This window comes from Anthonomus grandis, chromosome 11 (assembly GCF_022605725.1).
Source record: "Anthonomus grandis grandis chromosome 11, icAntGran1.3, whole genome shotgun sequence".
Classification (NCBI taxonomy): Eukaryota; Metazoa; Arthropoda; class Insecta; order Coleoptera; family Curculionidae; genus Anthonomus; species Anthonomus grandis.
In genome coordinates, this window is record NC_065556.1 from 15,857,697 (window position 1) to 15,883,309 (window position 25,613).

At 30.2% G+C, this 25,613-nt stretch overlaps 1 protein-coding gene and 1 long non-coding RNA gene across 3 annotated transcripts in view; one reads left to right on the forward strand and one right to left on the reverse strand.

Annotated features, from left to right (window-relative positions):
* LOC126742592 (BMP-binding endothelial regulator protein-like) overlaps nt 1-25,613 on the reverse strand; it is a 257,705-nt gene that overhangs the window by 15,921 nt on the left and 216,171 nt on the right. The window contains exons 4-6 of the mRNA XM_050449340.1: nt 5,077-5,164; nt 4,637-4,813; nt 5-163 (exon numbers count right to left, since the gene is read on the reverse strand). Of these exons, the coding sequence (XP_050305297.1) occupies nt 5-163; nt 4,637-4,813; nt 5,077-5,164 (424 nt within the window). The remainder of the gene's footprint in view (nt 1-4; nt 164-4,636; nt 4,814-5,076; nt 5,165-25,613) is intronic.
* On the forward strand, nt 7,070-12,261 carry LOC126742593 (uncharacterized). 2 transcript variants are annotated; one of them, XR_007662616.1, is made up of 4 exons: nt 7,070-7,689; nt 7,743-7,849; nt 11,696-11,906; nt 11,959-12,261. It is a non-coding gene; the product is annotated as an uncharacterized LOC126742593 (long non-coding RNA). The 2 variants fall into 2 exon arrangements; XR_007662615.1 differs by lacking the exon at nt 7,743-7,849 and adding an exon at nt 11,531-11,637.

Consider the following 25,613-nt stretch of genomic DNA (forward strand, 5'->3'; position numbering starts at 1 on the left):
TTACCTGGTAGTTTAAACTGCTTGTCAATCGAACACTGCAATACTGGACAAGCCTTTTTCATGCACGTAAGTCGTTTGTTGCTACATCTACATTTAACGCATGGATCGTCATCAGATATTACGTCCCTATCTTCTGCTACCACTTGGCCATTTATCTGACAATCTAGAAAATATATACATGTAATGATTTTTTTGCTAGAATATACGAAGGCCGTGAATGCCCACCATTGTTATTTTATCTGAGAGTAACAAATTCCCAATGAAAAATGGGTGAACTACTTTAAATTTGTCAAATTTTAAAACAACAACAGTTATTTTAATGTGTAGAACGTTATAGATTTAAGCGATCCCGTTTATTTTTGAGATCACAATAACGAGCATCGAATTGAGATATACTGTTTTTCTTTAAGGATGAAACTGTAACCGATGATATTAGAATATACAAACGACAAAACCGCAAAAACCAAATGGGTATTCTTTAAATACATAAATTAGTACGCAAGAATGGCTAATAAAAACGTGCATAATATTAAAACCGCAATAATAGCCGCAAAAAATGTATTACCTGTTACCTGCGTGTTTTCAATAGAATTGGGTGCAAACCGTCAGAAAATTACGTAATGCGTTATATTATATATTGTTTTTTAATTACAGGATTTAAGTTATATAATAATATTTTTTTTTATATTCTTCAGATGGCTCTCATAACTTTGGCGAAATTTTCCCTAAACAAAATATCTTGATCATCTTCTAAAGAAATATCTTTTTCACACTTTTTCAGCCCCCTATCCACCTTTTTAAATAATTTTTTTTTATAGTATAATATTGTTTTTGGATTTCTTTTTAAAATTTTTCTATATGCCTTTATTTGTTAATTTTGTTAAAGATTTTTAATGCAATATTTAAAAAAATGTTTTTTTATCTACATAAATAACGTAGATATTCATAAATAAAAAAAATTATAAGTTGCTGTATTTCCCTTCTCAAATTTTATTATCCACCCTAAATTACTCTTACCCTCATATATGCATAATACATTTTTTAATAAAAAAAAAACGATTCTGATAGCCAAAAAATCCTTTATTTATTATCATGTATTGGAAATAAGAAAAAATCCTATTTTATGAATTATAGATTAACAAGACATAAAAACATGCTTAAAATCAATAATTTAATATTTATTTGCAGAATTTGCATTAATTAAAATAAAGATGTTTTAATTTTTGTCGTGAAAATAGATTAAAGATAATTGAATATGTAGAACATTTATAATAATTAAATGCACTAAAGATTGCCTCTTGCTTTAAGTTGTATTATGATCCTTTTTATAATAAAAAAAATTCCTAGAATATAATATATATTTTGTATTATAAGATAATACCAAAAAGCTAAAACAACGGTACGGTATTTCTAAAAAAACTTCAAAATTTTTTAATCCAAATTTTGTATAAAAATTCAATTCTTGATGGTAAATAAAACAAATTTTCCTTTTTTCAACACTCGATACAATTAACTGCTAACTAAATTAGATTCTTCATTGTCTTTCTCCCAGTGAAGTTATGTGGATATATACAGTTATCATAAGACCTATTATCTGAGACCAGAAAATAGATTAGGGCATTAAAACTAAAGCTAGTTCGAAGACATGCTTGAGCATAGCAGAAGAACCACATGACCCTGGACATTTATATCAATAAGGGTGCCAATGAGAGGTAGGGCAAAAATTGTAGCTGACTAAAACGATGCCTTCTAATTGGAAACTAAGCAGCAAGGCATACAAGTACAAAGATGAGACACTCTATCATTATTTTGTTGCAGAACTCTCAGTGTATCTCAATTATCTCTCAGGCAGGTGGCTTCTATCAACAGATCCATTAATCAGGGCTACTGAGGCCAAAAAATGCTCGCGCCAACCCTTGTAAGTTATAGATATACAGATATAAATATTTGAATTCGTGATAACAAGATTTGTGTGAGATATACGAAAACGAAACAGAGCCAATTACGGGCGGGAGTGGCACTACCCCTAAAATCTTAAAAGGGAAGGGGGGTCGAGTGATACCTCATTGGAAAGGTCTTTTAATTCTCTTTACAAGGCTACTTGGTTTGATGCAATTTAAGTGTAAGTACTTTTTAAAATTTTCGCATATAAACCTTAAACGGTAATTTTCAATATTTTTACTTTATCATAGACTACTAAAGGTACTTTTAAGAAAAACAATGCAAGGCAGTAGGACAAAACCATCAAGTATTATAAAATTATGAGACAAAAAATGAGATAGCTCTATCATATTACAGAATATTTTGACCTTAAGTCTAGACATTTAAAAAATTTTCGCAAAAATACTTTTAAAAAGAATTTGCTTTAGTTCACTATCTCAATCACAGGCTACGTTGGTATTAATATTAATTTATTTACGACAGGTAATAAATATCATTAAAATAATACGGATGAACTAGAGAACGGGTCAGCCAAAAAATTTTACAAATATTTGTAAAATTTTCTTGTTGACCAAAACTAAAAATTGAATTATTTTAAATTTCTTCTAAATGTAGTACGCTTTTAAAAAGGTGATTTATAGTGCGGGACTTTGTTTTTTTTTAGGTAATACCTATTTTTAAAAATAAAAATGGTGTATACAACGGCAGAAAGAGTTGAAATAATTGAATTATTTTTTGGAAATAATCAATGTGCTAATAGAACGGCGGAATTATTTAATGAGCGACATGAATTTGGAGCAATATTGGAGCTTGTTTCCAAATTTCGAGAAACTGGATCAGTGGCGAATCGCAAACGCAATATTGAAAATCCTATAAGGAATGAAGGTATGGAAGTGGCTGTACTAGGGCATATTAATCTAGATCCTACATTAAGTACCCGTCAATTGGAAACTGTCACAGGTATTAGTCGACGTAGTATCCAAAGAACTCTGAAAGCTCATAAGTTTCATCCGTACAAAATACATCTTGTGCATGAGCTGAATGAAGATGATTTTGATCGGCGATCACAATTTAGTGAAATTATGAGTGAACGAATTATTAATGACCCAAATTTTTTGTTTAATACGTGTTTCTCTGATGAAAGCTCTTTTTTCCTGAATGGCTTGGTCAATCGTCATAACTGCCGATATTGGTCCGACAATAATCCTAGAGTGAATCGTGAGGTACACACACAATACCCACAAAAGTTAAATGTCTGGGCTGGTATCTTTGGTGATAATTTAGTTGGTCCATTTTTTTACCTGGAAATCTGACAGGTGAAATGTACTTACTAAGAGCTATTACAACAGGCCATTGATCCAGCATTGACAGCTATAATTGAAACTTAAAATGACAGATACGATGAGGATAGATTGATGTTTCAGCAGGATGGTGCCCCACCACATTATACGTTATTCGTGCGAGAATATTTGGATCGGACGTTTCCAGGACGATGGATTGGAAGAAGAGGTGCTATTAAATGGCCTTCACGATCGCCGGAATTATCACCTCTAGACTTTTTTCTTTAAGGCCACTTAAAAAGCAAAGTTTATGAGACTGAACCCACTTCGTTAGACGATTTACAAGGCAGAATTGTAAATGAGTGTCTTCAAATCACGCCTGAAGTATTGCAGAACGTGCGACAATGCTTTGAGTAAAATCTTTTTTATTATATGGAGAATGAAGGTGGCCATTTTCAATATTTATTATAAGCTAACACTTAAGCAAATTCTTTTTAAATCTATTTTTGCGATAATTTTTGAATGACTAGACTTAAAGTCAAAATATTCTGTAATATGATAGAGCTATTTCATTTTTTGTCTCATAATTTAATAATACTTGATGGTTTTGTCCTACTGCCTGGCATTTTTTTTCTTAAAAGTACCTTTAGTAGTCTATGATAAAGTAAAAATATTGAAAATTACCTTTTAAGGTTTAAATGCGAAAATTTTAAAAAGTACTTACTTAAATTGAGTCAAACCAAGTACCCTTGTAAAGAGAATTAAAAGACCTTTCCAATGAGGTCGACCACTCGACCCCCCTTCCCATTTAAGATTTTAGGGGTAGTGCCATCCTTGCTTGAGGGTTGTAGATGGGAAAGTGATTTTGTGATTATTAAGTGTCCCCCTCGAAAATAAAATTGACGGGTCCGAGCGTTTTTCTAAAAAATTAATGGACTGCTTGTAAATTGGCTCTGATTCGTTTTTGATGCGCCACCCTGTATGTATGAGCATTTATGATTTATGTAAAATCTAGATATATAGAAGAAATTTGATATTTTTTTTAAGTACTATGTCGTCCAAACATTAAAAAAAAATTATCATATGTAATAAAGTAAAGTGGACTAGTATTCGCAAGTTTTTATTATACAAATTTTAAATAAAAAAAAATAATAAATTGTTTTTCGTTGGGTTTTTTTAATATACTGTCTCATTCCAAAAAAAATAAAAATTGAATGTAATATTCAATGTAATATTAACAGGGATGAATTTGTATCAAAAATCTTTATTAATAAATCTTTGAAAGTCTAGAAAGATATTTGATGAGAGGTCGATGACCAGATATATGGAAAATATATTTCATCATAATATAGCTTTTATATATATTTTTATAATAATAAAAAAGGTTTAAGCAAAACTTTATATATCGTTTTTACCTGGGCAAGTACGACAACATTTTCCAGGTTCAGGTGGTATTGAGTTCTTGCAGGGAGTATAACAGTGCAAATCTGAAATGGTAACTACGCCAGCTTCACACCGTAAGATTTTACAAGGTTCATTTGGGTCCGTCCACTCTGTATGGCTTGGATATGAGAGGCCTTTGTAAATGCATCCTATAAAAAGTTAAGTAAATTATAAATTAAGACTTTCAAAGAAATATACATTTATGTTATACCTATGCATAACATAAATGGATATGCTTGTCTTTATTGATTTCAAATAATTCTTTTAACTTGAAAAGATATAAAAAATTAAAGAATTTATGCAAGTTCAGAAAGAAAAGAAAGCTAGAAAAGAAGCTAAGAAAGCTATTTGCATCAAATAATAATCAATTTAGATAAGGTTGCATAATGATGTATGTGTAAGAGGTTTTTACCTTTACAAATCTTACAGCATCGATCCTGAACAACTAAATGGCACTCGTCAATCCTCGGACAGTTGTTTTTGCATTCCACGTACCCATTCTGCAACAAATGTTTAAAATACAGTTATATATTCTTGTATAGAAACAAATGTCTGCGAATAATAGGATATTGTTTATTATTTAAGATAACATAACAAGTATTAAGTCAACATTCTCAGTAACTTCCTTTAATGATAAGTCAATAAGCCTGCAAGAATGTTTCTCCTGGCAATTTAAATAAATATATACTTTTTGAAATGGCAGTTGATTAATTACTAAAGAATTTTGAATGCAAAATATCTAATTTAATTTTTTTCACAATAGCTCTATGACTATGATAGTAGGTGGAGTTTAGAAATATTTTTTTAAATATTTTTTAAAACGTTATCGACCTGTCGATGATGCGGCTGCCATCCAAACTTCTTATTTTGGGCATATGCACAAACTGACCCTAACTGAGAAGTCAGTATGTCATCGAAGAGTAAAAGTATGCATAATAGGCTTTAGAACAATATTTTGATGCATAACTGTTCAAGTTTTTCTGTATTTTGTTAATGTGAATTAAAATTGGTAAATTTAATATTGATAAAAAACAATTTTAAGAATTTAAGCACGAGTCGTGATGCAAGAGAGCGTAAAAAAATAGTGGACTCGCGGCCCCGGCGGCAAAATAGCAACTCCGGAGTCGAAAGACCTTGCCGGGAGCGCATTGTATTGAAAATTAACGCGCGAAGAATGTCCCGTAACGGCTCGCCAAAGTACTTTCGTGTTTTGTCTTCTTTTGTGGGTTGATAAACAACATTTTTTATTAATCCAGTCGAAAAACCGAATACTCGACATCATGCATCACGCTGATAGAGTCGTTTGTGTTTCTAAATAAGAAGAGATGATATTTTTAGGTGAGCTTGAGGTAGTTAATCTAAAATAATGTTACAGTAATGGTATATTGCAATGCGATTATAGTAATATTACACGAAGATTTCAATTGAATTGAAATAAATTCTATTAAGCTGATATAGCTGCAAATAGAAGTAAATGCAATGTAATTATTTCCTAGGTATACGATTTCTATAGTAATGCATCAATCAACTACAAAATTGCTTATAAATAATTTTCAAGATTTGAGTGTCATCTGGTAGACAGCTTACTTGAGATAATTTCCTATATTAAGCATATGTTACTAATAAAGCCAATAGCCGTGTTAGATGACAGAAAAGAGACTAATTTATGTGGTATGTATTCTATTATATGTGTTATGCCAAATTTGTGTAATTGCCGAGTTCATGTATTCGGCATAAATTTGCTTAATTCATGAAATAAGCAGTAGAGTTGCCGATTTCTTTGTAATAGGCAAAATTGTATCTTAATACGTGAACTTGGCTTGGATATATTTGCCGAATACGTGAAATTGGCAACCAATAAAACTAAACGCTAGTATGACAGATTTAAGGTTATGTCTGTTGTTCAATAATATTGATAATTAGTTTTTTTTGGCCAACTCAATAATATAGTGTTTTCTTTAATGTTAAAAGTTTTAAAATGAATGAAACTCAAAAATCTAGTCTGCTGTGGAATGAGGAATATGAAAATAGTGTTATAAAAACGTTATAAAAAATAGGCAATAACGAAGCAGTGAATAAAAATCGACAGTTCCATTATATCAACAGTTCCTTTAAATTAGCGAATTTAGCTGGAGTACGTTGCGAACGTTGTATAGAAAAATCTAAGAAAATAAATAGCACAGACATTGTCGTACGAGCAATAATAAGTAGAGATCTAAATTCAAGAGCTCAGATTGATTTGATAAATTATCAGAGTTTGCCTGATGGTCCGTATACATTTATTTTGCACTATAAAGGACACTTAACAAAGTACAGCATTTTAAGGCCGCTCGTATGTAAAAAAACTATTGAAGTTTCCAAAGAACTTCTAAATATTTTTTTGGAGCTCCAATCGCGCTTCAATCTAATAATGGTAGGGAATTTACTGCCGATATAATTAAAAAGTTAGGATCTCTTTGGCCAGCTTTAGTTCTTGTTAATGGGGGGCCAAGACATTCACAAAGTCAAGGAAGTGTGGAAAGGGGTATCTGTGTTGTACACGAATCATTTGTGGCTTGGATGCGAGACCATAACTCATCTTCTTGGTCTTTGGGCTTGAAATTTATTCAGTGGGGTATAAATTCAATTTATTACGAAGCCATAAAAATGGAGCCTTACAAAGCGCTGTTTGGACAACCTCTAAAAGTAGGTCTGGGAACAAAAATACCGCAAGAATTTCTGTCTGCTATTTTTAATGGAATAATGGAATAAATGGAATAATAAAAGATATATTAATTACTTAAAAATCCAGAAAATAAATCGGATGTGGACCTTGAAAAATATGCTACAACGTCTCATGATGAAGAAATATTAGATGACATAAAACTTCAAGCAGATAGTATCATAGAAAGTAATGCACAAGATTTGATCTCCAACCAATAAACACAATAACATCTGACACAGGAAAAAAAACGCACTTGTTGAGATAGAGACAGAAAATAGCTTGAACATGAACGATAATTACGTCATTATCATGGAAACTGGTGTAAGTATTTTTTTTAAATAATAAAAATTAAATTTAAATTTTAGCTATTTCAGGAAAATGATAAAGAACCGTATCCAAAAGGATTTACTTATTACTGAATCTCAAGAAAGGCGTAGATTACGACATGGTAAACAAAAATGTTGTTATTTTAAGCAATCAGGTAGGTAAATAGAAAAATCAGTTATATTGTTGAATTACATTCCAATTTTTCTTTTAAGATTATTGGCGGACCTTTTACTGAAACTAAAGAGATAATTTCACATGAAGTCGTCTCTGACAATTCGCATAACATTGAAAATCAAGACGAGCATCCTGCTGTTCATTTAAGGAAACTAGCTCACGAAAATCTTTTAAAGCAAGCTTCGAACATGACCGAAAGATCAAATAAAAAACTGGGCTAATTAAATATTAGTGAAAATGTGCTTGTAGGTAAAAAATAAACAATTCCATTAGAAAATAATTATTTTATAAATATATTTAGTCTTTAATAGCTATTAGCGAAATTGACAGAGGAAGAGGGGATACAGCCAACCTTATTGGAGTAGCTATGGATAAGAAGGATGGAAAGTTTAAAATTGGTACCAAGCATGGCATTGTAACTACTTGGCTTAAAAGGAATTCCGTACAAGCAACAAAATTTAAGAAGCAAAAGTTAAGTGAAGTGCCTGACATTAAAACTAATATTCGTATGCTTGTTCGTAAAGATTCAATAAGTTCTGGACAAGGTTATAAAAGCTGTAATTGTACTAAAATATGCAGATCAAAAAGATGCAAATATTTACAAAACAACTATATATGTAATTCGGCTTATTATGCTGGACAAAATTGTGGCAATTTGTAAGCATATAACACGTTTATAAATAAATAGTGTTTTATTTAGTTTTGCAAAACAATTTAGTTTTTATTTATTTCTCATTAAAATATGTAAAAAATATTTATTATATAAGTTGGTAATAAAATGTTTAAAATACCTACCATCTTAATTTAATTTTTGAAACAAGCATTGTGCCTATTTCGTTAAATAAGCAATTTTAACTAAAATATTAGCCTATTACAAGAAATCGGTAACTCTGCTGTTTATATCACGAATTAAGCAACATTTTGCTGAATACAGGAAATCGCAAATTACACAAATTCGGTGTAACATATACATATATCAGATATTAATGGTGATGGTTAAGAAATCAAATTCAATTAATAGACAGTATTGTTAGGATAGGAAATAATAGAACATTTATTTTCCAACTTGAATGTGAAATAATACGGTCAATACGGTGAAGTCAAATTAATGTTCTAATTTAATTGTTCTTTTTCTTAGGCTACGTCCAAACTGGTGACCTGGTTGCTGCGACAGAAACGTTGCGATCCGGACGCACTTGTGTATTGCATTGATTCTTATGTAGGTGGCCAGGTTTGCGACCAGCGACAGCGACTAATTTTGAAAACGCTTTTATGAATGTTTTTAAGACGCTGCGACAAAAACGTTCTCTATTGTTTTTAATGTAGATGGTCATAATATTATCGTTCCGCGGTATAACGCGGTATTCAATATTACCAGAACCATAGCTTGCTCATTTTTTTAAATAGAGCGGGCTATGGAAGAACAGGATACGACAATATCAATTTGTTGATAGCTGTGGAGTTTGCGAGAATACGTGCGAAAGGTGAAATTGAAAAAATGCTTAATACCTAATTATTTATAAATGAAATTTAAGCACGGCCACCCCTTTGGAATACAAAGTTAAAGAATTAGTCTAATAAAAACATCAAGGGAAATTGTAGATCGAAATAAGTAGTACTGTAGTAAAAAACTGGGATGAACTCAATAATGCTGAGAAAAATAAAGAACGTATGTTACAAATTCACACATCTGTGTGTTAAATAGATAAATACTATATTTTCTTTTTCTTCGCTTTTTGTTCAAATACCTCGACATAATAATTGCTAATAGTAAATCATTTTTGAACTCGAAATGGAGTAAAAAAACGCTGTCGCGGGTTTAAAGCGCAGCCACACGCAAAGATATTTCAATATAGCGTCTGAAGCGCAACGTTACTGTCGCAGCGACCAGGTCGCAAGCTTGGTCGTAGCCTTAGTGATTTGCAGTTTTGTCAAATTTATTTAGAAATAAAATACGTCAATCTAGTTGTACAGGGCGACGTTTAATTTTATATTTGACAAAGTTCTGTTAATCACCTCACCTACAGCCAACCTCATTTTGATATGTTAAATTCAAATCTTGTGATACATGCCAAAAAACATTAAATTATTTGACGTACTACCGAATAGTAACCTATAATAATATTTATTTATTATAGGTTAGGTATATCTGGTAATAATAAATATTTTATCGACGTCACACTTTGGATTATCTTCATCAAATGCCTAAGTTTATAGACTTATAAACAGTAAGGCTGTCAAAAGATGTTTAAAAAGTAAACAATTTAATCAGTTCATAGAATTTATCTTGTTACGTGCTCAAAATATGCTTTTATTCGCGAGATAATAATAAAATCCTTTTGTCTGGTGACCGTGCCAATTTACCAATGCACATCCCTGGAAACTCTTTAATTAGCCACTCTCGAACTATCAAAGCATAGTGCGGAGGAGCTCCATCTTGTTGGAAATACAAATTATTTTCGTTTATACTTGGGCTACCGAACAGATGGAGACGTGATCGTTCTGCGCCGGAGGTGTGGCCTAGAGCCTTGATAGGGTTCATGACTTGGGGTTTTATTTAATTTTATTAGTCGAGCGGCTTTAGATCGTTTTGGTTGAATTTTTTGCTAATCGAATATTTGAATCTTCGCAATATTGAAAAGTTAAAATTGTGTTTATTTTTTTGTTACTTTGTTAATTTGTTTGTTAACAAATAATGGCTGACGCGCCACTTACACCCCCATTGTCACTCCCCAAGAAAAGAGTACGAAAACATTTGACCATTGCTGAGAAGGAAGTGATTATGAACATATATAAAATATGTCATATCGAGCATCCAGCATACAACAAAGTGCAAAAAGTCCAGTTTACAGCAGAAGCAGCAGGTAATAAATATTTTTAATATACCGTGTATCCCAGGATGAACGAATTTATACGTGAAAATTACAAAAAATATTGTGGTTAATATTTAACCGTTTGGCATCCAGCCCTACTTGATTAAAAAATTATATTTAGCATAATATTATTTTTTTTAAATTAAGCTTGCCTTGATACGAACATTTTTAAAATTTTATAAGTAGGTAAAGTGGAGGGTAAAGTAGTAATTCTAAGCAAGATATAAAAAAAGTTTATAAGAAAAGGTTGTTTAGAATGCAAAATTATGCCCGAATACCGCATTTCATAACCATAGACCTACTTTGATTTTACGTTTTGTGTACCAATAAATTTTTTTATTCATATTTAATTATTAGAGATTGAAATTTGTAAAAATCAAAGTAGGCCTATGGTTATGAAATTCGGTATTCGGGCATAATTTTGCATTCTTTTCGGTAAACCCCAATATATTAACATAACTTTGCATAACAAAATACTTAAAAGGGATTATTATATCATTATCTGGCACAACCTCAAAATCGGTTTGGACCCATTTAACAGGCGACCGTATTAAATTTTAAAAAAAGCTGCTTACAAAGCAAGCGTATGGTAAAATAATTTAAAATAAGTAGGTATTTAAAATAAGTAAAATAATATTTAAAATAAGTATTATAAAAAAAAACGCACTTGTTGAGATAGAGACAGAAAATAGCTTGAACATGAACGATAATTACGTCATTATCATGGAAACTGGTGTAAGTATTTTTTTTAAATAATAAAAATTAAATTTAAATTTTAGCTATTTCAGGAAAATGATAAAGAACCGTATCCAAAAGGATTTACTTATTACTGAATCTCAAGAAAGGCGTAGATTACGACATGGTAAACAAAAATGTTGTTATTTTAAGCAATCAGGTAGGTAAATAGAAAAATCAGTTATATTGTTGAATTACATTCCAATTTTTCTTTTAAGATTATTGGCGGACCTTTTACTGAAACTAAAGAGATAATTTCACATGAAGTCGCCTCTGACAATTCGCATAACATTGAAAATCAAGACGAGCATCCTGCTGTTCATTTAAGGAAACTAGCTCACGAAAATCTTTTAAAGCAAGCTTCGAACATGACCGAAAGATCAAATAAAAAACTGGGCTAATTAAATATTAGTGAAAATGTGCTTGTAGGTAAAAAATAAACAATTCCATTAGAAAATAATTATTTTATAAATATATTTAGTCTTTAATAGCTATTAGCGAAATTGACAGAGGAAGAGGGGATACAGCCAACCTTATTGGAGTAGCTATGGATAAGAAGGATGGAAAGTTTAAAATCGGTACAAAGCATGGCATTGTAAACAAGCAACAAAATTTAAGAAGATAAAATTAAGTGAAGTGCCTGACATTGAAACTAATATTCGTATGCTTGTTCGTAAAGATTCAATAAGTTCTGGACAAGGTTATAAAAGGTGTAATTGTACTAAAATGTGCAGATCAAAAAGATGCAAATGTTTAGAAAACAACTTTATATGTAATTCGGCTTGTTATGCTGGACGAAATTGTGGCAATTTGTAAGCATATAACACGTTAATAAATAAATAGTATTTTATTTAGTTTTGCAAAACAATTTAGTTTTTATTTATTCCTCATTAAAATATGTAAGAAATATATATTATATAAGTTGGTAATAAAATACCTACCATCTTAGTTTAATTTTCGAAACAAGCATTGTGCCTATTTCGTTAAATAAGCAATTTTAACTAAAATATTAGCCTATTACAAGAAATCGGTAACTCTGCTGTTTATATCACGAATTAAGCAACATTTTGCTGAATACAGGAAATCGCAAATTACACAAATTCGGTGTAACATATACATATATCAGATATTAATGGTGATGGTTAAGAAATCAAATTCAATTAATAGACAGTATTGTTAGGATAGGAAATAATAGAATATTTATTTTCCAACTTGAATGTGAAACAATATGGTCAATACGGTGAAGTCAAATTAATGTTCTAATTTAATTGTTCTTTTTCTTAGGCTACGTCCAAACTGGTGACCTGGTTGCTGCGACAGAAACGTTGCGATCCGGACGCACTTGTGTATTGCATTGATTCTTATGTAGGTGGCCAGGCTTGCGACCAGCGACAGCGACTAATTTTGAAAACGCTTTTATGAATGTTTTTAAGACGCTGCGACAAAAACGTTCTCTATTGTTTTTAATGTAGATGGTCATAATATTATCGTTCCGCGGTATAACGCGGTATTCAATATTACCAGAACCATAGCTTGCTCACTTTTTTAAATAGAGCGGGCTATGGAAGAACAGAATACGACAATATCAATGTGTTGATAGCTGTGGAGTTATCCATTTAACACACAGATGTGGAGTCACACATCTGTGTGTTAAATGGATAAATACTATATTTTCTTTTTCTTCGCTTTTTGTTCAAATACCTCGACATAATAATTGCTAATAGTAAATCATTTTTGAACTCGAAATGGAGTAAAAAAATATGAACAATTGTTCTGATTTGCAGTTTTGTCAAATTTATTTAGAAATAAAATACGTCAATCTAGTTATACAGGGGGACGTTTAATTTTATATTTGACGAAGTTCTGTTAATCACCTCACCTCCAGCCAACCTCACTTTGATATGTTAAATTCAAATCGTGTGATACATGCCAAAAAACATTAAATTATTTGACGTACCACCGAATAGTAACCTATAATAATATTTATTTATTATAGGTTAGGTATATCTGGTAATAATAAATATTTTATCGACGTCACACTTTGGATTATCTTCATCAAATGGCTAAGTTTATAGACTTATAAATAGTAAGGCTGGCAAAGGGTGTTTAAAAAGTAAACAATTTAATCAGTTCATAGAATTTATCTTGTTACGTGCTCAAAATATGCTTTTGTTCGCGAGATAATAATAAAATCCTTTTATCTAGTGATCGTGCCAATTTACCAATCCACATCCCTGGAAACTATTTAATTAGCCACTCTCGAACTATCAAAGCATAGTGCGGAGGAGCTCCATCTTGTTGGAAATACAAATTATTTTCGTTTATACTTGGGTTACCGAACAGATGGAGTGGTCACGTGATCGTTCTGCGCCGGAGGTGTGGCCTAGAGCCTCGATAGGGTTCGTGACTTGGGGTTTTATTTAATTTTATTAGTCGAGCGGCTTTAGATCGTTTTGGTTGAATTTTTTGCTATTCGAATATTTGAATCTTCGCAATATTGAAAAGTTAACATTGTGTTTATTTTTTTGTCAATTTGTTAATTTGTTTGTTAACAAATAATGGCTGATGCGCCACTTACACCCCCATTGTCACTCCTCAAGAAAAGAGTATGAAAACATTTGACCATTGCTGAAAAGCAAGTGATTATGAACATATATAAAACATGTGATAACGAGCATCCAGCATACAACAAAGTGCAAAAAGTCCAGTTTACAGCAGAAGCAGCAGGTAATAAATATTTTTAATATACCGTGTATCCCAGGATGAGCGAATTTATACGTGAAAATTACAACAAATATTGTGGTTAATATTTAACCGTTTGGCATCCAGCCCTACTTAATTAAAAAATAAAATTTAGCATAATGTAATTTTTTTTAAATTAAGCTTGCCCTGATACGAATATTTTTTAAATTTTATAAGTAGGTAAAGTGGAGGGTAAAGTAGTAATTCTAGGCAAGATATAAAAAAAGTTTATAAGAAAAAGTTGTTTAGAATGCAAAATTATGCCCGAATACCGCATTTCATAACCATAGACCTACTTTGATTTTTACGTTTTATGTACCAATGAATTTTTTTATTCATATTTAATTATTAGAGATTGAAATTTGTAAAAATCAAAGTAGGCCTATGGTCATGAAATTCGGTATTCGGGCATAATTTTGCATTCTTTTCGGTAAATCCCAATATATTAACATAACTTTGCATAACAAAATACTTAAAAAGGATTATTATATCATTATCTGGCACAACCTCAAAATCGGTTTGGACCCATTTTACAGGCGACCGTATTAAATTTAAAAAAAAGCTGCTTACAAAGCAAAGCTGTACGGTAAAATAATTTAAAATAAGTAGGCATAATTCTCCTCGTCTAAATCTGCCAAGGTTGCATCGATGGGCGGGCCTATATTTCGCGCACATCATTTACTCCATCTGTTCGGTAATCCGACTATAGTATCCTAACTTCAGTTGCATCTACTTGGTTTTGCAAAAATTCGACGATTGAAGTATTGAATAATTGAATATTCTATTTTCGAGGAGTATTTTTTAGACTATTTGGATACAATGAACTGTTTATTGCTGTATTTTTTGACCAATAAAACGCTTCAACTTGCATCAATTTTTTTTGCGAAGTAAATTAAAAAATTGTTTGCCATTTAAAATAATATGTGACACTACGAGGCAACCATTTACCTTCCAAAGTTATTAAGAGTTGTTTGTTTTGAAATAAAAGCATTGCATAATAAATGTGAAATATATTATAAAATCTGTTGTTTTTTATTATAACTTATAACTACCCATCCTTAGTCCAAACCATATTACTTTATTAAGATTAACAGATGTGATTTCTGTTATCAAGCTTTAAAAAATGCTTAAGTTTTAAAAAAAATTGGTAGATTAATTAAGTTTGATTCAATAAATCTTCATTTTATTATTATTGGAAAGATGCCAGTTTTTCAAGTATAGGATTTATTTTATTTCTTTTAAAAATTTTGCTGACGATATATACATTTGTTATTGATCGTAGATAACCAATCCATTTTTAGTACAACCACATTACCTAATTTATTAATACTGTTGGGTTCTCTTCTATTGTATAGGCACTTAGACCCACGTCCTATCCCCACGTAGAAGAAATTATTCATTATATGTGTTCATAAAGTTAACTTTCAATCAAGTATTAATTAATTATAGAAATACTTTTTCGCAAAAAAAAACACAAAACAACTGAAGAAATGTTTCTTAATTTATAAGAAACTTACAGTTGGGTTGATTCTAATTATTGGAAAAGTTTTCTTTGTAATTATTACTTGAAAGATCTTAAATATTATTAGTTATCCAGGTTAAAGACCTTTTTTATTTATTTTGACTCAGATGGATCAAAGAATAAGGAAAAGCCTTTATCTAGGACATAAAGGATTCTAGAGCCTTTTATATAGCTTATTTTAAGTACATCTCAATTGATTTTGAATCCTTAACCGACTCAACAAGCTAGCTTCTTTGATCATTTAAAGAAAATATTAGACAAAACAATTTTAATAGTCAAATTACAAAACAAAGTAAATTTAAATTGTACCCGATGAATTTCAAGACACCACTTTTATATGGTTAACCTAAGATCACTGAGCCAAATACTCTTTTTATGGCTAAATAATATTCTTAAAAAGAATTTTTGAGTCTGATTTGCTAAAAGTATCCAGGATACAGAGGTTCCAAAGACTGCCCGCCTAATATCTCTCGACGTGAAAAATAAAGAAAACGATCTCTACAAAAGTGCAGGTCTATATAATTCATTATACTATTATATATAAACCTTTTTTTTTTAACAATATTAAGATTTAAATAATTAATTTTAAAAATCGTTATTTAAACTCTTTGTGCCCTCCTGCATATTCTATACACGGTGATTTTCAACCTATGCGCATAAACTTGGGAAATGGTAGATGAAGATCAATAATGAGTAATAATGAGAAAAAAATTTAGTAAAATATTTTTGGTTTCCGAAATAAAGTTAAACAAATGTCAACAGAACGTGTATCAGACGAACTTATTTTGTTTATTAATAACTGATAGTAAACAAGTCATAATATTTGGAATTTGTTGTTTGGAATCTTTAGCAGTACTTAGTTTGTTGGTGACTGTGATCGTTTTCGACCGTTATTTTTGACACGAACAAAATAAAAGCGTCACATGTAATGGCGCACATTTTTACAAATGAAGAACTTGTTGACATGGTTTTGGTTTACGGAGAAACGCATCAGAATGCAGTGGCAGCAGCTGATCTGTATGTCCAAAGATTTCCCCGAAGATATCACCCGAGACGTAGGGCTTTCTTACGTGTTATTCAGTGGGGTAGAGAAATTGGCAATTTGCGGCCGCGGCCCGGACAAGATGGAGGAGCTATTAGACCTAGGCACATTCTAAATCTGGAGGAGGATATTTTATAGAAGTTATCGAAGAACAACCTGGAATTAGCACTAGGACAATTGCAGCTCGATTTGGAATATCGCAATCTACAAGTTGGCAAATTTTAAGGCACGAGTTGCTGTACCCGTTTTATGTGCAGAGGGTACAAGCCCTACTTCCAAGAGATTTGCCGCTTCGAGTAAACTTTTGTGAGTGGTTGTTACATCACCAGCAGTTAAGCCCAAACTTGTTACCATGAACATTTTAGTTACGGATGAGGCAAATTTTACGCACAATGGAATTTTCAACTTTCATAACACTCATACTGGGCTTTGGAAAATCCGCATATTACACGGAGAACACACTTTCATCAACGTTTTTCTGTAAATGTATGGGCTGGAATTCTAAAAGGGATGCTCATCGGACCTTTTATTCTGGAAAATCGTTTGACTGGTGCTCGGTATTTTGAATTTTTGCGCAACAATTTACCAGTGCTCCTTGAAAATGTGAATCTCAACGTTAGGCAGAACATGTGGTTTCTTCATGATGGTACTCCACCACATTTCTCACGACAACATTTAGATCGTGTGTTTCCCGGACGATGGATCGGCCGTGATGGTCCAGTTGGGTGGCCTCCTCCCTCGCCTGACCTTAGTCCATTAGACTTTTATTTGTGGGGTCATATGAAAACAATGGTGTATGTAAACGAAGAGCTACAACATCGCGTGGTTTGGCCCGTGCATGTACGTCTTCATGGATTCGACGAGCTCAAGTCTGTATCGAAAATAATGGAAACAACTTCGAACAGTTGCTTTAAATAAGTTTAAATTAAACACGTTAAAAAATACACGTTTTTTATTTAAAAAAATATGGATATCTCCAAAACTAAAAATATTTTACCACATTTTTTTTTCATTATTACTCATCAGCTATCATTTCCCAAGTTTATGCGCATAGGTTGAAAATCACCCTGTATATTTAGTAAGTTTATATATTTCTCTACTAAAGTTTTTATAGTATTTGTAATTATTATTTTAGCAGTACATTAACATAATGTATTTTTGTTTATTTGTGACTTCAAAATACGTAACTCACTAGTAGTTACGTATTTATTACTAAGTAGTGTAAACCTTAGTCAAACTCAACTTAGTTTTTTTGTTATTTAAAACTTAAATTTAACGAAACGGAAATATAAAATAAAGAAGAAACTTTTGTGACTTAAAAAAAAATAAAAAAAAAAAAAGAAGACATTATTTTAGCAGTAAATTTTGAAAAAAGAATGCAAAAAGACTTTGAAATTAATTATTTAATTTTTTTTTAAATCATATATATTTATGATAATTAAATACTAAAAAAAACAGGCTGTCTTATCTTGCGTCTTGGCAACCAACTTAGAGAGGAAAAAGTATAATAAAAATCGTTATTTTTAATTTTCAGGTTTCGAGATTTGTCGCTCATTTATGCTACAATAAAATATGTTTTATTTTAACCGCAAAACAACTTTAATCTTTAGTATCAACATTGCCAACTTATATATTTATGGTGGATCTCATTAAGAGCTCGGCTAAAAATAAAAGAAAAATATTAAATTAAATATATTTATTTTTAAAATTGACGATTGATAAGCATAAATGCGCGAAAATTATTATATTAGTCCGCTAATTTTACAAAAAAAATTAAATTATTTGAAAAACGGAAAATTTAATTGATAAAACAAAATAAAAAACGAGGAAAACTTCATTCATGCTGCATTTCGACTTTGCAATGGTTCTTTTGAATGGCTAATGGAAACGATTTTAAAAGGGACTATTCTGGAAGACACGTCTGGCTTACCTTGATCATATTAATGTCGTAGGAAAATCATTTTGTAAAAAAGGACCATTAAAGAAATTGTCTCTAATGCTACGAAGTTTTAGGAAATATAGTCTATTTCAAAATGTTGTACAGTATTTCAAAGACGCTGTTTCCAGTCAAGGAGTTGCAGTTAATAAAGCAAAAGTCTAGACCTAGTCTATCCATAAAATAGTTCCATATGCTGTATTTAACCTTCATAAATAATTTTGTAAGAAAAATTAGTAGCAAAATAGTTTTTTTATTAGAACGTACGTAAGAAACAAATTTGCATGAATTCTATTATTTCTTTGCGCATTTCTTAGTAATAATAAACTAGATTTATGGTTTTGTATTAATAGATTACAATATCATTTACTTAGGTTTAATTTATTATATTATGACTAAAAAATCAAATTGTAACTTTTTCTTGTAGATTTAAATTATTTGTTTATCACTATGAGTTTATTACAACTTAATGTGATTATAAATATATGTGCCTCGTTATAGTTATGAAACTCTGTACTTTAAGCCAATATTTTGATAAAAACAGTTGTGCTTCTAGGTTTAAATATGGTATAATTTTTATTCATCACAAAAGTGCAAAGATTATACTCAGTCAAAATACTGCAAATAGAACTGCAAAAAATTCTTAAAAATGTTAAGTTACTAAAATTGACCTTTACTAGAATATTTAACATGGTTTTTGAAAGTCATTAAGTTGCAACTAATAAAGTCTATATTAAAGTATAATTTATCGTCGATTTTTGTTAAATTGTGGCAAAAGCCTTGTTGTCTATAGTTGGTTTAATGCTAAACTAGTGATTGTATCCGTGTGGTTCTTTAAGGCACCCTAAGTAAGACTCTACTTAGTAGTTTAGTAGTTTAGAACTAAATGTCAATATAACATGTTTACAATGGAAGGAAATATTAAAAGCCATAACATAGAACAATACTCGAGTAATACAGATATGCTAACAGTTACGACGTAAAAAACGAGTATGAAATTTAACATTAAAACTATCAATCATAAATATATGTATATATATTTATGATATACATATAAAATAGTTTCTTTCAGTTTAGAATAGCATAAAATTTAAAATTTAAAAACATTTATATCTCTACAGTTGCCGTTGTACCAGTTGTAGTCTCTATTCTCTGAAGTGAAAGCATTCGTCTTTATTTTTTAGACAAACGTAGTTTAAGACCATCCGTACATAATGAATATTAACTCTTACAAAAATGACGCACGACAATATTAAAAAAAAATAACACAAGATCCAGGCGGAATCCTTGAGGTACATCCAACGTAACATTAACTTTACGCAACAGAACATTACCAACTCTTACCCTACTATAAGTCCTCAAAAAACCAAGCGAGTTTTTACATGAAAAGCTGACGCCTCACTAGGTTAAAGGCTTTCGTTAAATCAGTATAAACGACATCGACATAATATCCCTGTTTTACTGCAGTCACCAAGTAGTCCGGAAAAACTGCGAGATTGGTAGCCGTTGATCTATCCTTAGTAAACTCGTGTTGTTCCTATGCTATACTCTTTTTGGATGCGGCACAGAGCTAATGGATGAGTTGGTTATAATGGATTATTGACATATTTGACACCATCGGCAATAAAGAAAATCCGGTAGTTCATTACGTCTTGGTATTGTCCAAACTTAACAAGTGGCATAAGCAACAATTGCTTCTACCCTTCTGGAAAGTCCTGCAATTAAAGGATTTCTGGAATAGGATACACAGGGTTGGAAATATTTTCAGTATTTTTTTAACTATACGTAGGTACTCCATAAGAACCGATGCTCTAACAACGACAACTCTTTCTCTCTATATCACTTCTTGTAGTGCATTGAGTTTGCGAAGAATTAATAAAGAATGGGTATTCTATGTTTGCAGGCAGCATTTGTGCGAAAATATCCCTGTTTTACTGCAGTCACCAAGTAGTCCGGAAAAACTGCGAGGTTGGTAGCCGTTGATCTATCCTTAGTAAACTCGTGTTGACCTCAAATTTCAGTCAGCAAAATCGTCGCCACCAATAAGGCTGATATATTTGTGTTCATTGGGAATATGATTTAAATTTTGTAGTTCATTAAATAGCATTCTAATAATCCAGCCAAAACGGCTGCAGGTGTGACCGATTCATAGAGAAACTAGAGGTCCTTGGTCCACTCCATTGAATTTGTATAAAATACAAAGAGTATTTATATAAAAATTATAAGAGTATTAGGTGGATACATTTTTAAATACCATAGAAAATGAAAAAAGGATTAATTGAGTTATTCCTAAGTTTTAAATTAAAATTTGAAAAAAATTACCTAAAATAAAATGATTTTTTTTTTTAATATCTGGAGAATGGTAATAAAATTCTGTAAAATATATAAATTTATTTAAAATGCGCAGAATACAGAGAAAAAATATATTTAATACTTGAAGGTCTTGAAAAATTACTCAAGAGTCAGAAATACATAGAAGAAAATAAAATTTTTGGAAAAAATAAACATCTACGTTTAATATCTCAATAAATTGAAAATTGGTTTGAAAAGCATTAAATTAAATTTAAAAAACACTTGGATTGGAAAAATAGATACAGGCTAAGTATCAACCACTTGTTTACTTGTTTGACATATTTTATAAACAAGACGAAGAGTAATTTTTCAAAAAATAATTAAATATTTGACTCTATTAAGGTGTTTTTGCCAAAATAAAATATATTGAAGCAAGTAGCAGCTATGGCTTAACAACATTTAATAAAATTAAGTCAGAAAACTTAAGAAGAATATTTAAACTAAAAATACTCATACTCTCTCATACTCATACTCATATATTACCAAAATTAAATTGTTATATTAATATGTATATGTTATATTAATGGCACTGGTTTACTGTTCTTAATGTATTAGGTACCTAAAAACCCTAGTTTCTGTATGTACCAAAAAACCCATAATAATAAGAGTTCAACAATAAAGCTAACCCGATAAATATTAAAATAAGATTAAGTGTGTACCATTTGCTCAAACTCACGAGAAAGCCTAATTAGGTTGATATTTAAAATAAAAAAAGAAAAGTTTAATTATTTTGATACAAGGAAAACTGGTCAGAATAATGTTGAAAATTTTAAAAAATTATTACTTCTATCAAGCTTTTGTGTTTCCTCTCATCCTGATGGTTAGCATCAAAATGTTGTATATTTCTACATTAAGGTAGTGAAATGACCTAAGGTTTAGGTTTTAAGAAAGTAATTTTGGAGACTCCATACTATTAAAGCACATCTCAGTAAAGGCTTTACAAGAACATTTTAATATCAAAAGTAGTTTATTTAGAATTTTCCTAATCATAAAAAATTTCCGAATTAATTTTTTATTGTTATTAGTTAATCTCATCACATGTTGTTTCACTTGATATTCTGATTAATAATTACTCCTAAATATTTAGTATCTCCTTATAACCACAGAATCGTCAGCATAAGTAGCCATACCATTTTCAAATAAGATATCTATTAAATAATTCATATAGATTAAGAATAGTAAGGGCCCAAGAACAGATATTATTAATTTTAATTATCTGTTTTCCGCCCGCTAGATAACTCTTAAAAACTTGTAACACAACCTCTCTGACACCATAAAAGCTTAGGATATCAAGAAGGGTGTCATGAGGCACCGTGTCAAAAGACTTGACTAGATCAGAAAATATTTCAAGACAGTTTTAACCTTTATCAAGGTGTTACATTACGGTTTTTGTGACCAGGAGGATAGCATCCGAAGTACTAATAACGGCGCGTCCAAATTGGTGTTTAGATAAAATGTAATTAACAGACAATAATTTAAAGAGTCGTTCTTTTAGGGATTTTTCGAAAATGTGTAATTTTTGGTCTATCACCAGGTTTATAGATGGAAGTAACGACAGACGCTTTAAAATATTCGAAGGCAGTTCTTGATTTAAATATAAGACATATGTATTAATGCATAAACCATGTTTAATAATATACCGTAAGAAATAATAATTTTATATACTAAAGTAAGAGGAATATAGGTTTTTGGTCATATTATGTTAGGTCAAGTTTATTAACTCAAAAAGTAGGATTTTATTCCAAAGATTCAAGAGTGATCTTTATAATTACCGACTACGGAAAGGATAATCCAATAAATCATTCATATCGTTAATTTAATCTCAATAATAATGTTTGAGTTTTAAATTAAGCAACAAAATGAGTTAGTATATATAGTTACTAGTACGTATATATAATATACTAACTACATATAGCATCTTTTTAACTCAAAAAAGATGCTAATTATTAAACATCTATTTGACAATTTATAGGAATTTTTAAGTAAAAAATAAGGTTATCTGTAAACTTGATAATTTTGAATATTAATCGAAAAATTTGAACTGCATAGACTACAGGCTGAAAGAAAAATATTTTATTAAATTACCATGAAATTTCCATATTATTCACTCTGTCAAGCAATTAATCATTTGTGCTAAGGAACTCGGACTTATTATAAGTCTAAAAGTACCATAATATAAGTGCAAATACCAACTCTTTATATTCCAAGCATAAATCACAGTTGGCTCTATAAAATGATTTTTCATTTAGCAGGTTTAGGTTGAAGTTTTATCGTAATAATAGACAAAATACCGCAAGGCAATCAAGTAGCAACCATAAATAATTGCTCTATTTTTGGCTTAAATTTTATATTTTTTTTCAAAGCCTCTAAATTTTATTCTAAATATAAACAGTATTATTTGGGCCTGATTTATCCCGTTATAAAACGCTAATTATTATTCTTTAGTTGGATTACATATTGGCATGTTTTTTGATAAAAAACTATATAATATGAATAATTTAGTCATATTAATATATTATATAAATTATATTAATAGTTTTTGAAAGAATAAGGCCTTTGGCTAGTCGCAATTTTCGCAAATAAATCACTTTTGAACGTTTAAATAGATAAATTTAAATACCGCGTAAAACAACTTTGAAATAAAGCGACTTACTTCTAAAGCAAAAGCTGATTTTTTATCTATTTTAACTGGTCTAAAAAAATATTTTAAATAATTTAACACGCTCGATACGCGAACGTACGATTTCTTTTAAGACGCTTTCGCTTCTTCAGATCGACTGGAGTACCATCATGGCGATGTTTGCTCATCACGACGGGAGATACACCTGTTCAACGCCCGAGGATCGTTTCTTGTCTTTTTTCTATTGATACGATGAAGAGCATTAAAAGGATCAATACAATGTTGATGAAGCGATGTTGAAAGTGCTGTAAAGTCTAATGCAAATAAATGAAACAAAGATGTTTGGAGGTCAGAATTGTTTTTAAAGATTTTTATTGCAGTCGATAGTAAATCAGTAAAAAAACTAAGGTGAATAACCAACTACACATTCTAAACTCTTTTTTGCGAAGTTTATTTGGTATTAAGTAATGTTTTAGAATTAACTTATTCCTTAATATTTTAATATACGAGTTTGATGATGGATGTATTAGATGTGTCAGAAAAGAAAATACGATGTTTTGAGTTTTATAAAATAGTATTAACATTTTTTGTTAAATAAATTAAATATTAAATATTTACATAAATAAATGCATAATTTATATGGATATGATACATTATTTTATATATCATGCGTTTAAAATTTTTTTTAAGTGGAGTTTTTTTATAAATTAAATTTACTTAATTCGTCCCTTATTTTATCTCTTAAAGGTCTATCTAATTGAGGGTAAAATGGGTCACCAGAAATTATATGAAAAAGTATATTATTGATTATCTTTTTTAATTTGCAAAATTTGGATAGTTTTACCTAATTCATGGTAAATGTTGTCATATTCATCAAATGTGAAATTTCAGCTATTAATCCATATTAAAGTCTAGTTTAGGTGATGTTTATGAAAAAAGCAAACGTAATTAAAAATTTGATGATACGGAAATTTTCCTCGTAAAAAAGAGCTTTCAAGAAGTTTCTTATAGATTTAAAAAAACATATGTAGATACGTTAATTACAAAGCATTTTTTTATAGATTTTATGATTTTTTTATTAAATAGATTTTTGAATTTTTATTAGAATTCAAAGCAAACTAAATTTAAAATTTATTTAAAATTCTCAAAGCTAGTGGCATCAACTTAACATTTAAATATTTTAATATAATTCATTTTTTTTCAATACCCCCTGTTTTGAAATACCCCCTGTTTTGAGCTGTTTTCAATTTCAACTAGCTACAAAGTTTGCAACTAAATTATTGAATAATTTTGATTTTATTAAAATAATGTAAAATTTGTTGATTTAATTGGATCAAGTAAATTTAAAAGATGATACCAAATGTTTTGAGCCTGGTTAGTTTATTACTGATATAATTGATTTAATTTAGAAAAAATATAAAAGAAAAGTTTCCACGGTCAGACTGCAGCAAAGAGAGACGCCGTTCCAATACAGTAAAATTATAGGACTATTTCTGGTCCAAAGACGAACCCTTAGTGATAACGTACGGTAAAAATTATATATAATGACGAAAAAAATTGCAATTCGTTAAATATTAAAAGACTGTTATTAAAGATTAAATATTAGAAGTGCTCGTAGAAGTACTTACCCTTAGTAGTATAAGTGACGGGTCACAGGATGTAAAATAAAGGAAAACCTTCAATTAACCCGGTTGTATCAGGAGATACACGTGACGCGTCGTATTTAGGAGTATTTATTTTGCAAAATTTAATTAGTGCTTAATAGATTTTGCACTACTGCTTGTATTACCATCATTCTGATTTATCATTCTGAAATAAAATCAGCAGCAAATATGCTAGCTATGAGACTTAGTACTTTTATTTTACTACAGACTTAAATTTTAAACTAAATATTAAAAATAATAAAAAACCTAAATAAACAA